A 12,199-nucleotide genomic window follows, 5' to 3' on the forward strand; every position below is an offset into this window, starting at 1 on the left:
TTATTCCCTGTACTTCAGCTAGACTCACTACAGTTATTCCCTGTACTTCAGCTAGAACACTACAGTTATTCCCTGCACTTCAGCTAGAACACTGCAGTTATTCCCTGTACTTCTGACTCAGAACAGTCCTAAAGCCTTTTAAAAAATATGAATATATATATATATAAATACACGTTTTTTGTGAAATGTTTCGCAGACGACATCAATTGTCAGTTATGAGATGGTTAGTTCCAGCCAAGCAATCTGATTGGTCAAAATAGGGATTTGACTGTCAGTGTATTTGTGGAGCACACTGTATTTTGTGAACATATATTAATTATAAGTAATACATTAAATTAAAACATAGATGCGAAATTAACAAACCAACTCTACCTACCCAAAGATTGGCGGTAGCACCTTCTGTCCCGATGGAGACAGTCTATCTGGGTCCTGAACCAGGGGAATAACCAGAGGAGGTGGTTGAGGCAGAGGTTTGCACCCCAGGTTAGGCCTTTCGTTCTGGGCTAGCCCTGGCCCTGTGCCCCCGTGGTTCCCCTGGCTGTCGGAGAGGCTGGGTCTCTGGAGGCTGTTCCCACAGATGGAGGCCTCGTCAGAGAGTTTACGTCCCCCAGGTGAGTGCATCGATCCGCGGCGGACCGAGCTACACTGGGGTGTCCGGCAGAGTTTACGCCACAGGGTGACCAGGATGGTCGCTAGGATGACCGCCAGACACAGGGATATACCGGCCACGACTACCAGGTTACCACCGAGTAAGGAGAAGGCTGGAGGAGGCGGGAGGGATGGAGAGGGAGCAGGAAGGACTGGAAAACAGAGAGAGATAGAAAGAGGATGTGAGAAGGGGATAGGGAGAGGAAGTGAGAAGGGGATAGGGAGAGGACGTGAGAAGGGGATAGGGAGAGGAAGTGAGAAGGGGATAGGGAAGGAAGTGAGAAGGGGATAGGGAGAGGAAGTGAGAAGGGGATAGGAGAGAGGAAGTGAGAAGGGGATAGGGAGAGGAAGTGAGAAGGGGATAGGGACGTGAGGGAGGAAGTGAGAAGGGGATAGGGAGAGGAAGTGAGAAGGGGATAGGGAGAGGAAGTGAGAAGGGGATAGGGAGAGGAAGTGAGAAGGGGATAGGGAGAGGAAGTGAGAAGGGGATAGGGAGAGGAAGTGAGAAGGGGATAGGGAGAGGAAGTGAGAAGGGGATAGGGAGAGGAAGTGAGAAGGGATAGGAGAGGAAGTGAGAAGGGGATAGGGAGAGGAAGTGAGAAGGGGATAGGGAGAGGAAGTGAGAAGGGGATAGGGAGAGAGGAAGATAGGGAGAGGAAGTGAGAGAAGGGGATGAGAAGGGAGAGGAAGTGAGAGAAGGGATAGGGAGAGGACGTAGGGAGAGAAGGGGATAGGGGGGATAGGGGAGAGAGGAAGTGAGAAGGGGATAGGGAGAGGAAGTGAGAAGGGGATAGGAGAGGAAGTGAGAAGGGGATAGGGAGAGGAAGTGAGAAGGGGATAGGGAGAGGAAGTGAGAAGGGGATAGGGAGAGGAAGTGAGAAGGGGATAGGGAGAGGAAGTGAGAAGGGGATAGGGAGAGGAAGTGAGAAGGGGATAGGGAGAGGAAGATAGGAGAGAAGGGGATAGGGAGAGGAAGTGAGAAGGGGATAGGGAGAGGAAGTGAGAAGGGGATAGGGAGAGGAAGTGAGAAGGGGATAGGGAGAGGAAGTGAGAAGGGGATAGGGAGAGGAAGTGAGAAGGGGATAGGGAGAGTAGAAAGAGAGAGAAATAGATGAGGGGATGGGGACAAGAGAAACAAGGTTAAGTTAGATGATCGAGGAAATCAGTATGACATCATTAAGGATAAGCCTATGAGCATAATATGTATTTTTAGTTCAAAAGATGTCTTTTCACGTCTTGTGGTGATGGGGAAGTGACATTACTGGGGATAAAGATAAAACAGAAAGGAGAGAGTTGGAGAGAGATACTGCATGACTGAAGATATGAGGAAATTATAGAAACAGAGTGGAAAGGAGAGAGAGAGTTGGCATTAGATGATGTTAAGGACAACGTACCTGTACAGTCTTCCAGTGAGCAGAGAGACTGTTCCTTGACCATGCCGGTGCACTGCATACTTCCACCACCGGAGGGCAGCAGACACTCTCGCACTCTCTCCCTCACCCCCTCTCCACAGCTCACACTGCACACGCTCCACGCCTGCCACACACCCCATGACTCTATGGAGAGGGGGGGAGGAGAGAGCAAGAGTTTTTTGGGGGATCGAGCGAGAGATCACATACAGTAGCTATCTAGCTGCTGAAAAAAAATGCTGGTCAAGCTGGTCTGATGCTGGTCAGTGCTGGTCTGATGCTGGTCAGTGCTGGTCTGATGCTGGTCAGTGCTGGTCTGTTGCTGGTCAGTGCTGGTCTGATACTGGTCAGTGCTGGTCGATGCTGGTCAGTGCTGGTCAGGGTTAGGGGTGAAGGGTCAGGGTTGGGTCAGGGTGTAAGGTCATGGTTGGGTCAGGGTTAGGAGTGTAGGGTCATGGTTGGGTCAGGGTTAGGAGTGTAGGGTCATGGTTGGGTCAGGGTTAGGAGTGTAGGGTCATGGTTGGGTCAGGGTTAGGAGTGTAGGGTCAGGGTTAGGGGTGTTAGGTCAGGGTTAGGGGTGAAGGGTCAGGGTCAGGGTTGGGTCAGGGTGTAGGGTCATGGTTGGGTCAGGGTTAGGAGTGTAGGGTCATGGTTGGGTCAGGGTTAGGAGTGTAGGGTCATGGTTGGGTCAGGGTTAGGAGTGTAGGGTCATGGTTGGGTCAGGGTTAGGAGTGTAGGGTCATGGTTGGGTCAGGGTTAGGAGTGTAGGGTCATGGTTGGGTCAGGGTTAGGAGTGTAGGGTCATGGTTGGGTCAGGGTTAGGAGTGTAGGGTCATGGTTGGGTCAGGGTTAGGAGTGTAGGGTCATGGTTGGGTCAGGGTTAGGAGTGTAGGGTCATGGTTGGGTCAGGGTTAGGAGTGTAGGGTCATGGTTGGGTCAGGGTTAGGAGTGTAGGGTCATGGTTGGGTCAGGGTTAGGAGTGTAGGGTCATGGTTGGGTCAGGGTTAGGAGTGTAGGGTCATGGTTGGGTCAGGGTTAGGGGTGAAGGGTCAGGGTTGGGTCAGGGTGTAGGGTCATGGTTGGGTCAGGGTTAGGAGTGTAGGGTCATGGTTGGGTCAGGGTTAGGAGTGTAGGGTCATGGTTAGGAGTGTAGGGTCATGGTTGGGTCAGGGTTAGGAGTGTAGGGTCATGGTTGGGTCAGGGTTAGGAGTGTAGGGTCATGGTTGGGTCAGGGTAAAGTTGTGTTCCTACCTGCGTTCCTGTTTACCACCAGGCAGGTCTGTGCTGGACTCGGGGAGCGGCTGAAGTTGAGCACAAATCTGAAGCAGTATTTATTCCTTCCTGGGTCAAACACCGAACAGTTGAATTCTGTCTCGTTCTCCCCCTGTGTCAGCCAATTAAACGCCAGTGCAACGGAGGGGGGCGGGCCCTCTGCCCCTACACCCCCTTCACCTGCTCCCCCCGCCCCTGTGCCCCCCTTTCCCTCGGACCCCACACCTCCGTCCCGGAATAAGAGGACCTTGCCGCTGATCAGAGCACAGGGAGGGGTCACCAGGCGTACAGATATCGCTCCCTCACAGCCTGACCTGGACGAGGAGGAGGAGGAGGAGAATCCTTACAAAACGACATCTGTAATCTTTAAACTGGCTGCAGAAGTTGTGCCAGGATGGAATCACTGCCACCTAGTGAGGTTAGCATAGGGCTAACATGCACCATGTTACCTCATGTGACCAGCTACAAGTTCGCTTTCTGTCACATGCAAGTACATCGAAAATTTTGATTGGCTGAATCGCATTATGTGCGTGAGAACTTGTTTAACTTCTAAATGCTTGCTTATGTTCGCAAGTATGGCCCCACTGTATTTTGGTTCAATACAATACTTTGCAAAAGTGTGTGTGCGTGCGTGCGCGTGTGCGTGTGATTCTGTGTGTACCTGTAGGAGTTTATGCTGTCCACCAGTAGCTTATAGGAGAAGATCCTGGAGAGGTAGAGAGGGCCAGAAGACTTGACATCCTGGTTTGTGTGAGGGGAGCGCAGCGCCACCCTGTAATCAAATCAAATACAACTTTATTTATACCACACATTTACAACAATAAATTGCAGTGCTTCACACTCACATAAAACAGATAATACAATATAATACATTTTTTAGACAAGAAGTAAATAGACGACGGCCCACAGGTATAATGTGACGCAGCATGACTAAGCTAAATACCACGCTGTATATAATACACACTCAGTAGACAGTTTATTAGGTACACCATCACATTTAGGAAAATGGTTACCTCCTACAGACAGTGAGTCACATGTCTTGCTATATAAAGCAGGCAGACAGGCATCAAGGCATTCAGTTACTGTTCAGTTGAAAGTTGGAATGGACAGAACGAGTGGCCTATGAGACTGAGCGTGGTACGATCGTCGGTGCCAGGCGCTCCGGTTCCAGTATCTCAGAAACGGACTCCCTACTGGGCTTTTCACGCACGACATTGTCTAGGTTTTACTGAGAACGGTACGACAAACAACATCCAGTCAGAGGCAGTCCTGTGGGTGAAAACAGCTGGTTGATGAGAGGTAGGCAGTCCTGTGGGTGAAAACAGCTGGTTGATGAGAGGTAGGCAGTCCTGTGGGTGAAAACAGCTGGTTGATGAGAGGTAGGCAGTCCTGTGGGTGAAAACAGCCGGTTGATGAGAGGTAGGCAGTCCTGTGGGTGAAAACAGCCGGTTGATGAGAGGTAGGCAGTCCTGTGGGTGAAAACAGCCGGTTGATGAGAGGTAGGCAGTCCTGTGGGTGAAAACAGCCGGTTGATGAGAGGTAGGCAGTCCTGTGGGTGAAAACAGCTGGTTGATGAGAGGTAGGCAGTCCTGTGGGTGAAAACAGCTGGTTGATGAGAGGTAGGCAGTCCTGTGAAAACAGGGTGAAAACAGCTGGTTGATGAGAGGTAGGCAGTCCTGTGGGTGAAAACAGCTGGTTGATGAGAGGTAGGCAGTCCTGTGGGTGAAAACAGCTGGTTGATGAGAGGTAGGCAGTCCTGTGGGTGAAAACAGCTGGTTGATGAGAGGTAGGCAGTCCTGTGGGTGAAAACAGCTGGTTGATGAGAGGTAGGCAGTCCTGTGGGTGAAAACAGCTGGTTGATGAGAGGTAGGCAGTCCTGTGGGTGAAAACAGCTGGTTGATGAGAGGTAGGCAGTCCTGTGGGTGAAAACAGCTGGTTGATGAGAGGTAGGCAGTCCTGTGGGTGAAAACAGCTGGTTGATGAGAGGTAGGCAGTCCTGTGGGTGAAAACAGCTGGTTGATGAGAGGTAGGCAGTCCTGTGGGTGAAAACAGCTGGTTGATGAGAGGTAGGCAGTCCTGTGGGTGAAAACAGCTGGTTGATGAGAGGTAGGCAGTCCTGTGGGTGAAAACAGCTGGTTGATGAGAGGTAGGCAGTCCTGTGGGTGAAAACAGCTGGTTGATGAGAGGTAGGCAGTCCTGTGGGTGAAAAACAGCTGGTTGATGAGAGGTAGGCAGTCCTGTGGGTGAAAACAGCTGGTTGATGAGAGGTAGGCAGTCCTGTGGGTGAAAACAGCTGGTTGATGAGAGGTAGGCAGTCCTGTGAAAACAGGTGAAAACAGCTGGTTGATGAGAGGTAGGCAGTCCTGGTTGATGAGGGTAGGCAGTCCTGTGGGTGAAAACAGCTGGTTGATGAGAGGTAGGCAGTCCTGTGGGTGAAAACAGCTGGTTGATGAGAGGTAGGCAGTCCTGTGGGTGAAAACAGCTGGTTGATGAGAGGTAGGCAGTCCTGTGGGTGAAAACAGCTGGTTGATGAGAGGTAGGCAGTCCTGTGGGTGAAAACAGCTGGTTGATGAGAGGTAGGCAGTCCTGTGGGTGAAAACAGCTGGTTGATGAGAGGTAGGCAGTCCTGTGGGTGAAAACAGCTGGTTGATGAGGTAGGCAGTCCTGTGGGTGAAAACAGCTGGTTGATGAGAGGTAGGCAGTCCTGTGGGTGAAAACAGCTGGTTGATGAGAGGTAGGCAGTCCTGTGGGTGAAAACAGCTGGTTGATGAGAGGTAGGCAGTCCTGTGGGTGAAAACAGCTGGTTGATGAGAGGTAGGCAGTCCTGTGGGTGAAAACAGCTGGTTGATGAGAGGTAGGCAGTCCTGTGGGTGAAAACAGCTGGTTGATGAGAGGTAGTTGCAGTCCTGTGGGTGAAAACAGCTGGTTGATGAGAGGTAGGCAGTCCTGTGGGTGAAAACAGCTGGTTGATGAGAGGTAGGCAGTCCTGTGGGTGAAAACAGCTGGTTGATGAGAGGTAGGCAGTCCTGTGGGTGAAAACAGCTGGTTGATGAGAGGTAGGCAGTCCTGTGGGTGAAAACAGCTGGTTGATGAGAGGTAGGCAGTCCTGTGGGTGAAAACAGCTGGTTGATGAGAGGTAGGCAGTCCTGTGGGTGAAAACAGCTGGTTGATGAGAGGTAGGCAGTCCTGTGGGTGAAAACAGCTGGTTGATGAGAGGTAGGCAGTCCTGTGGGTGAAAACAGCTGGTTGATGAGAGGTAGGCAGTCCTGTGGGTGAAAACAGCTGGTTGATGAGAGGTAGGCAGTCCTGTGGGTGAAAACAGCTGGTTGATGAGAGGTAGGCAGTCCTGTGGGTGAAAACAGCTGGTTGATGAGAGGTAGGCAGTCCTGTGGGTGAAAACAGCTGGTTGATGAGAGGTAGGCAGTCCTGTGGGTGAAAACAGCTGGTTGATGAGAGGTAGGCAGTCCTGTGGGTGAAAACAGCTGGTTGATGAGAGGTAGGCAGTCCTGTGGGTGAAAACAGCTGGTTGATGAGAGGTAGGCAGTCCTGTGGGTGAAAACAGCTGGTTGATGAGAGCTGGTTGTAGTAGGCAGTCCTGTGGGTGAAAACAGCTGGTTGATGAGAGGTAGGCAGTCCTGTGGGTGAAAACAGCTGGTTGATGAGAGGTAGGCAGTCCTGTGGGTGAAAACAGCTGGTTGATGAGAGGTAGGCAGTCCTGTGGGTGAAAACAGCTGGTTGATGAGAGGTAGGCAGTCCTGTGGGTGAAAACAGCTGGTTGATGAGAGGTAGGCAGTCCTGTGGGTGAAAACAGCTGGTTGATGAGAGGTAGGCAGTCCTGTGGGTGAAAACAGCTGGTTGATGAGAGGTAGGCAGTCCTGTGGGTGAAAACAGCTGGTTGATGAGAGGTAGGCAGTCCTGTGGGTGAAAACAGCTGGTTGATGAGAGGTAGGCAGTCCTGTGGGTGAAAACAGCTGGTTGATGAGAGGTAGGCAGTCCTGTGGGTGAAAACAGCTGGTTGATGAGAGGTAGGCAGTCCTGTGGGTGAAAACAGCTGGTTGATGAGAGGTAGGCAGTCCTGTGGGTGAAAACAGCTGGTTGATGAGAGGTAGGCAGTCCTGTGGGTGAAAACAGCTGGTTGATGAGAGGTAGGCAGTCCTGTGGGTGAAAACAGCTGGTTGATGAGAGGTAGGCAGTCCTGTGGGTGAAAACAGCTGGTTGATGAGAGGTAGGCAGTCCTGTGGGTGAAAACAGCTGGTTGATGAGAGGTAGGCAGTCCTGTGGGTGAAAACAGCTGGTTGATGAGAGGTAGGCAGTCCTGTGGGTGAAAACAGCTGGTTGATGAGAGGTAGGCAGTCCTGTGGGTGAAAACAGCTGGTTGATGAGAGGTAGGCAGTCCTGTGGGTGAAAACAGCTGGTTGATGAGAGGTAGGCAGTCCTGTGGGTGAAAACAGCTGGTTGATGAGAGGTAGGCAGTCCTGTGGGTGAAAACAGCTGGTTGATGAGAGGTAGGCAGTCCTGTGGGTGAAAACAGCTGGTTGATGAGAGGTAGGCAGTCCTGTGGGTGAAAACAGCTGGTTGATGAGAGGTAGGCAGTCCTGTGGGTGAAAACAGCTGGTTGATGAGAGGTAGGCAGTCCTGTGGGTGAAAACAGCTGGTTGATGAGAGGTAGGCAGTCCTGTGGGTGAAAACAGCTGGTTTGATGAGAGGTAGGCAGTCCTGTGGGTGAAAACAGCTGGTTGATGAGAGGTAGGCAGTCCTGTGGGTGAAAACAGCTGGTTGATGAGAGGTAGGCAGTCCTGTGGGTGAAAACAGCTGGTTGATGAGAGGTAGGCAGTCCTGTGGGTGAAAACAGCTGGTTGATGAGAGGTAGGCAGTCCTGTGGGTGAAAACAGCTGGTTGATGAGAGGTAGGCAGTCCTGTGGGTGAAAACAGCTGGTTGATGAGAGGTAGGCAGTCCTGTGGGTGAAAACAGCTGGTTGATGAGAGGTAGGCAGTCCTGTGGGTGAAAACAGCTGGTTGATGAGAGGTAGGCAGTCCTGTGGGTGAAAACAGCTGGTTGATGAGAGGTAGGCAGTCCTGTGGGTGAAAACAGCTGGTTGATGAGAGGTAGGCAGTCCTGTGGGTGAAAACAGCTGGTTGATGAGAGGTAGGCAGTCCTGTGGGTGAAAACAGCTGGTTGATGAGAGGTAGGCAGTCCTGTGGGTGAAAACAGCTGGTTGATGAGAGGTAGGCAGTCCTGTGGGTGAAAACAGCTGGTTGATGAGAGGTAGGCAGTCCTGTGGGTGAAAACAGCTGGTTGATGAGAGGTAGGCAGTCCTGTGGGTGAAAACAGCTGGTTGATGAGAGGTAGGCAGTCCTGTGGGTGAAAACAGCTGGTTGATGAGAGGTAGGCAGTCCTGTGGGTGAAAACAGCTGGTTGATGAGAGGTAGGCAGTCCTGTGGGTGAAAACAGCTGGTTGATGAGAGGTAGGCAGTCCTGTGGGTGAAAACAGCTGGTTGATGAGAGGTAGGCAGTCCTGTGGGTGAAAACAGCTGGTTGATGAGAGGTAGGCAGTCCTGTGGGTGAAAACAGCTGGTTGATGAGAGGTAGGCAGTCCTGTGGGTGAAAACAGCTGGTTGATGAGAGGTAGGCAGTCCTGTGGGTGAAAACAGCTGGTTGATGAGAGGTAGGCAGTCCTGTGGGTGAAAACAGCTGGTTGATGAGAGGTAGGCAGTCCTGTGGGTGAAAACAGCTGGTTGATGAGAGGTAGGCAGTCCTGTGGGTGAAAACAGCTGGTTGATGAGAGGTAGGCAGTCCTGTGGGTGAAAACAGCTGGTTGATGAGAGGTAGGCAGTCCTGTGGGTGAAAACAGCTGGTTGATGAGAGGTAGGCAGTCCTGTGGGTGAAAACAGCTGGTTGATGAGAGGTAGGCAGTCCTGTGAGGGTGAAAACAGCTGGTTGATGAGAGGTAGGCAGTCCTGTGGGTGAAAACAGCTGGTTGATGAGAGGTAGGCAGTCCTGTGGGTGAAAACAGCTGGTTGATGAGAGGTAGGCAGTCCTGTGGGTGAAAACAGCTGGTTGATGAGAGGTAGGCAGTCCTGTGGGTGAAAACAGCTGGTTGATGAGAGGTAGGCAGTCCTGTGGGTGAAAACAGCTGGTTGATGAGAGGTAGGCAGTCCTGTGGGTGAAAACAGCTGGTTGATGAGATGTAGAAGGAGAAGGACAAGAATCATACAAGCCAACAGGTGGCTCACAAACAGGCAAATAACAGAGCAGTACAACAGTGGTATGAAGAACGACATCTCTGAACACACAACTCGTCTGTCCTGGACGGGATGGAGACGACCTCACCGGGTTCAACTCCTGTCAGCAGTACAACAGTGGTATGAAGAACGAGATCTCTGAACACACAACTCGTCTGTCCTGGACGGGATGGAGACGACCTCACTGGGTTCAACTCCTGTCAGCAGTACAACAGTGGTATGAAGAACGACATCTCTGAACACACAACTCGTCTGTCCTGGACGGGATGGAGACGACCTCACAGGGTTCAACTCCTGTCAGCAGTACAACAGTGGTATGAAGAACGACATCTCTGAACACACAACTCGTCTGTCCTGGACGGGATGGAGACGACCTCACCGGGTTCAACTCCTGTCAGCAGTACAACAGTGGTATGAAGAACGACATCTCTGAACACACAACTCGTCTGTCCTGGACGGGATGGAGACGACCTCGCCGGGTTCAACTCCTGTCAGCAGTACAACAGTGGTATGAAGAACGAGATCTCTGAACACACAACTCGTCTGTCCTGGACAGGATGGAGACGACCTCACCGGGTTCAACTCCTGTCAGCAGTATAACAGTGGTATGAAGAACGACATCTCTGAACACACAACTCGTCTGTCCTGGACGGGATGGAGACGACCTCACCGGGTTCAACTCCTGTCAGCAGTACAACAGTGGTATGAAGAACGACATCTCTGAACACACAACTCGTCTGTCCTGGACGGGATGGAGACGACCTCACCGGGTTCAACTCCTGTCAGCAGTACAACAGTGGTATGAAGAACGACATCTCTGAACACACAACTCGTCTGTCCTGGACGGGATGGAGACGACCTCACCGGGTTCAACTCCTGTCAGCAGTACAACAGTGGTATGAAGAACGACATCTCTGAACACACAACTCGTCTGTCCTGGACGGGATGGAGACGACCTCACCGGGTTCAACTCCTGTCAGCAGTACAACAGTGGTATGAAGAACGACATCTCTGAACACACAACTCGTCTGTCCTGGACGGGATGGAGACGACCTCACCGGGTTCAACTCCTAGCAGCTCCAGTGGGCAAAGTCACAGGAAGTAGTTTGATGGAGCTGCAATCTATTTTGTATTTTCTTTCAGACGGGGGCCAATGTATCTCTATGTGAAAACCCCAATCGTCTATTTCCTTATTAAAAAGTGGATAAAGACTTGTGTGATGAGTTTCTCTCCTCATTTTATACTAAAGAAATGAACCACCACAGCTGATACGCATTGTGTCTTTCATTTTGATACGTTGGTGTTTGTAAGATAGTATCTTGGTCCATTCCTGTGTGTACCTGTAGGAGTTAACCAGTAGTTTATAATCGGGCCACTAATACTAGTAAAGGCCCAGTGAACTACTTTTGGGAATTTTATATACAGTGGGGCAAAAAAGTATTTAGTCAGCCAGATTTGCGTTTAAAGATAATCTTCTCGTGTTCCCGTGTCATCCCAAGAAGAAGATGTATGTTGTTCCTTGGGGAGATCCTCATTTGATTGTTTTGGAGTGTTTTGTATTGACAGAAATCCCTCAATAGAGAAGTGTGTTCGATCAAGAGAACCTACTCCTGACTCGTTTATTCCACCTTTCCTCTTTAGAGTGACGCCAAATTCCTTGGTCCGCTCGCAATATCAGGATATTATGTTTTGACGGTATATCATCTAGTTTTGACAATATTGTACTATTATTTATGATGTAGTCAGCTGTATCTGCACCAAAACTGCAGGATTTTCCAGGTTTGTTCTCAATCTTCATTTTAAATATGGAGCCAATTTGTTTTCAGCACTTATTTCCAAACATCAAATTGAAATAAAATCACAGTATCTAATCACAATACATATCGTATGGTGAGGTCTCTCAGTATGGTGATAATATGGTATGTTGATAATATGGTATGGTGAGGTCTCTCAGTATGGTGATAATATGGTATGTTGATAATATGGTATGGTGAGGTCTCTCAGTATGGTGATAATATGGTATGGTGATAATATGGTATGGTGATAATATGGTATGGTGAGGTCTCTCAGTATGGTGATAATATGGTATGTTGATAATATGGTATGGTGAGGTCTCTCAGTATGGTGATAATATGGTATGGTGAGGTCTCAGTATGGTGATAATATGGTATGGTGAGGTCTCTCAGTATGGTGATAATATGGTATGGTGAGGTCTCTCAGTATGGTGATAATATGGTATGGTAATAATATGGTATGGTGATAATATGGTATGGTGATAATATGGTATGGAGAGGTCTCTCAGTATGGTGTTAATATGGTATGGTGAGATCTCTCAGTATGGTGATAATATGGTATGGTGAGGTCTCTCAGTATGGTGATAATATGGTATGGTGAGGTCTCTCAGTATGGTGATAATATGGTATGGTGAGGTCTCTCAGTATGGTGATAATATGGTATGGTGAGGTCTCTCAGTATGGTGATAATATGGTATTGTGATAATATGGTATGGTGATAATATGGTATGGTGATAATATGGTATGGTGATAATATGGTATGGTGAGGTCCCTCAGTATGGTGATAATATGGTATGGTGAGGTCCCTCAGTATGGTGATAATATGGTATGGTG

General features: G+C 49.9%; 1 protein-coding gene across 1 annotated transcript in view; it reads right to left on the reverse strand.

Annotated features, from left to right (window-relative positions):
* Positions 1 to 376: 376 nt before the first annotated feature.
* The window catches only part of LOC124007404 (thrombospondin type-1 domain-containing protein 1), a gene marked incomplete at its 3' end in the record, with an annotated part of 54,158 nt that continues 42,335 nt past the window's right edge, over positions 377 to 12,199 (reverse strand). The window contains 4 exon segments of the mRNA XM_046317926.1: positions 377 to 800; positions 2,043 to 2,204; positions 3,309 to 3,643; positions 3,991 to 4,101. Coding sequence (XP_046173882.1) covers positions 377 to 800; positions 2,043 to 2,204; positions 3,309 to 3,643; positions 3,991 to 4,101 — 1,032 coding nt within the window.

The sequence above is a fragment of the Oncorhynchus gorbuscha genome, linkage group LG20 (genome assembly GCF_021184085.1).
Source record: "Oncorhynchus gorbuscha isolate QuinsamMale2020 ecotype Even-year linkage group LG20, OgorEven_v1.0, whole genome shotgun sequence".
NCBI classification, from domain to species: domain Eukaryota; kingdom Metazoa; phylum Chordata; class Actinopteri; order Salmoniformes; family Salmonidae; genus Oncorhynchus; species Oncorhynchus gorbuscha.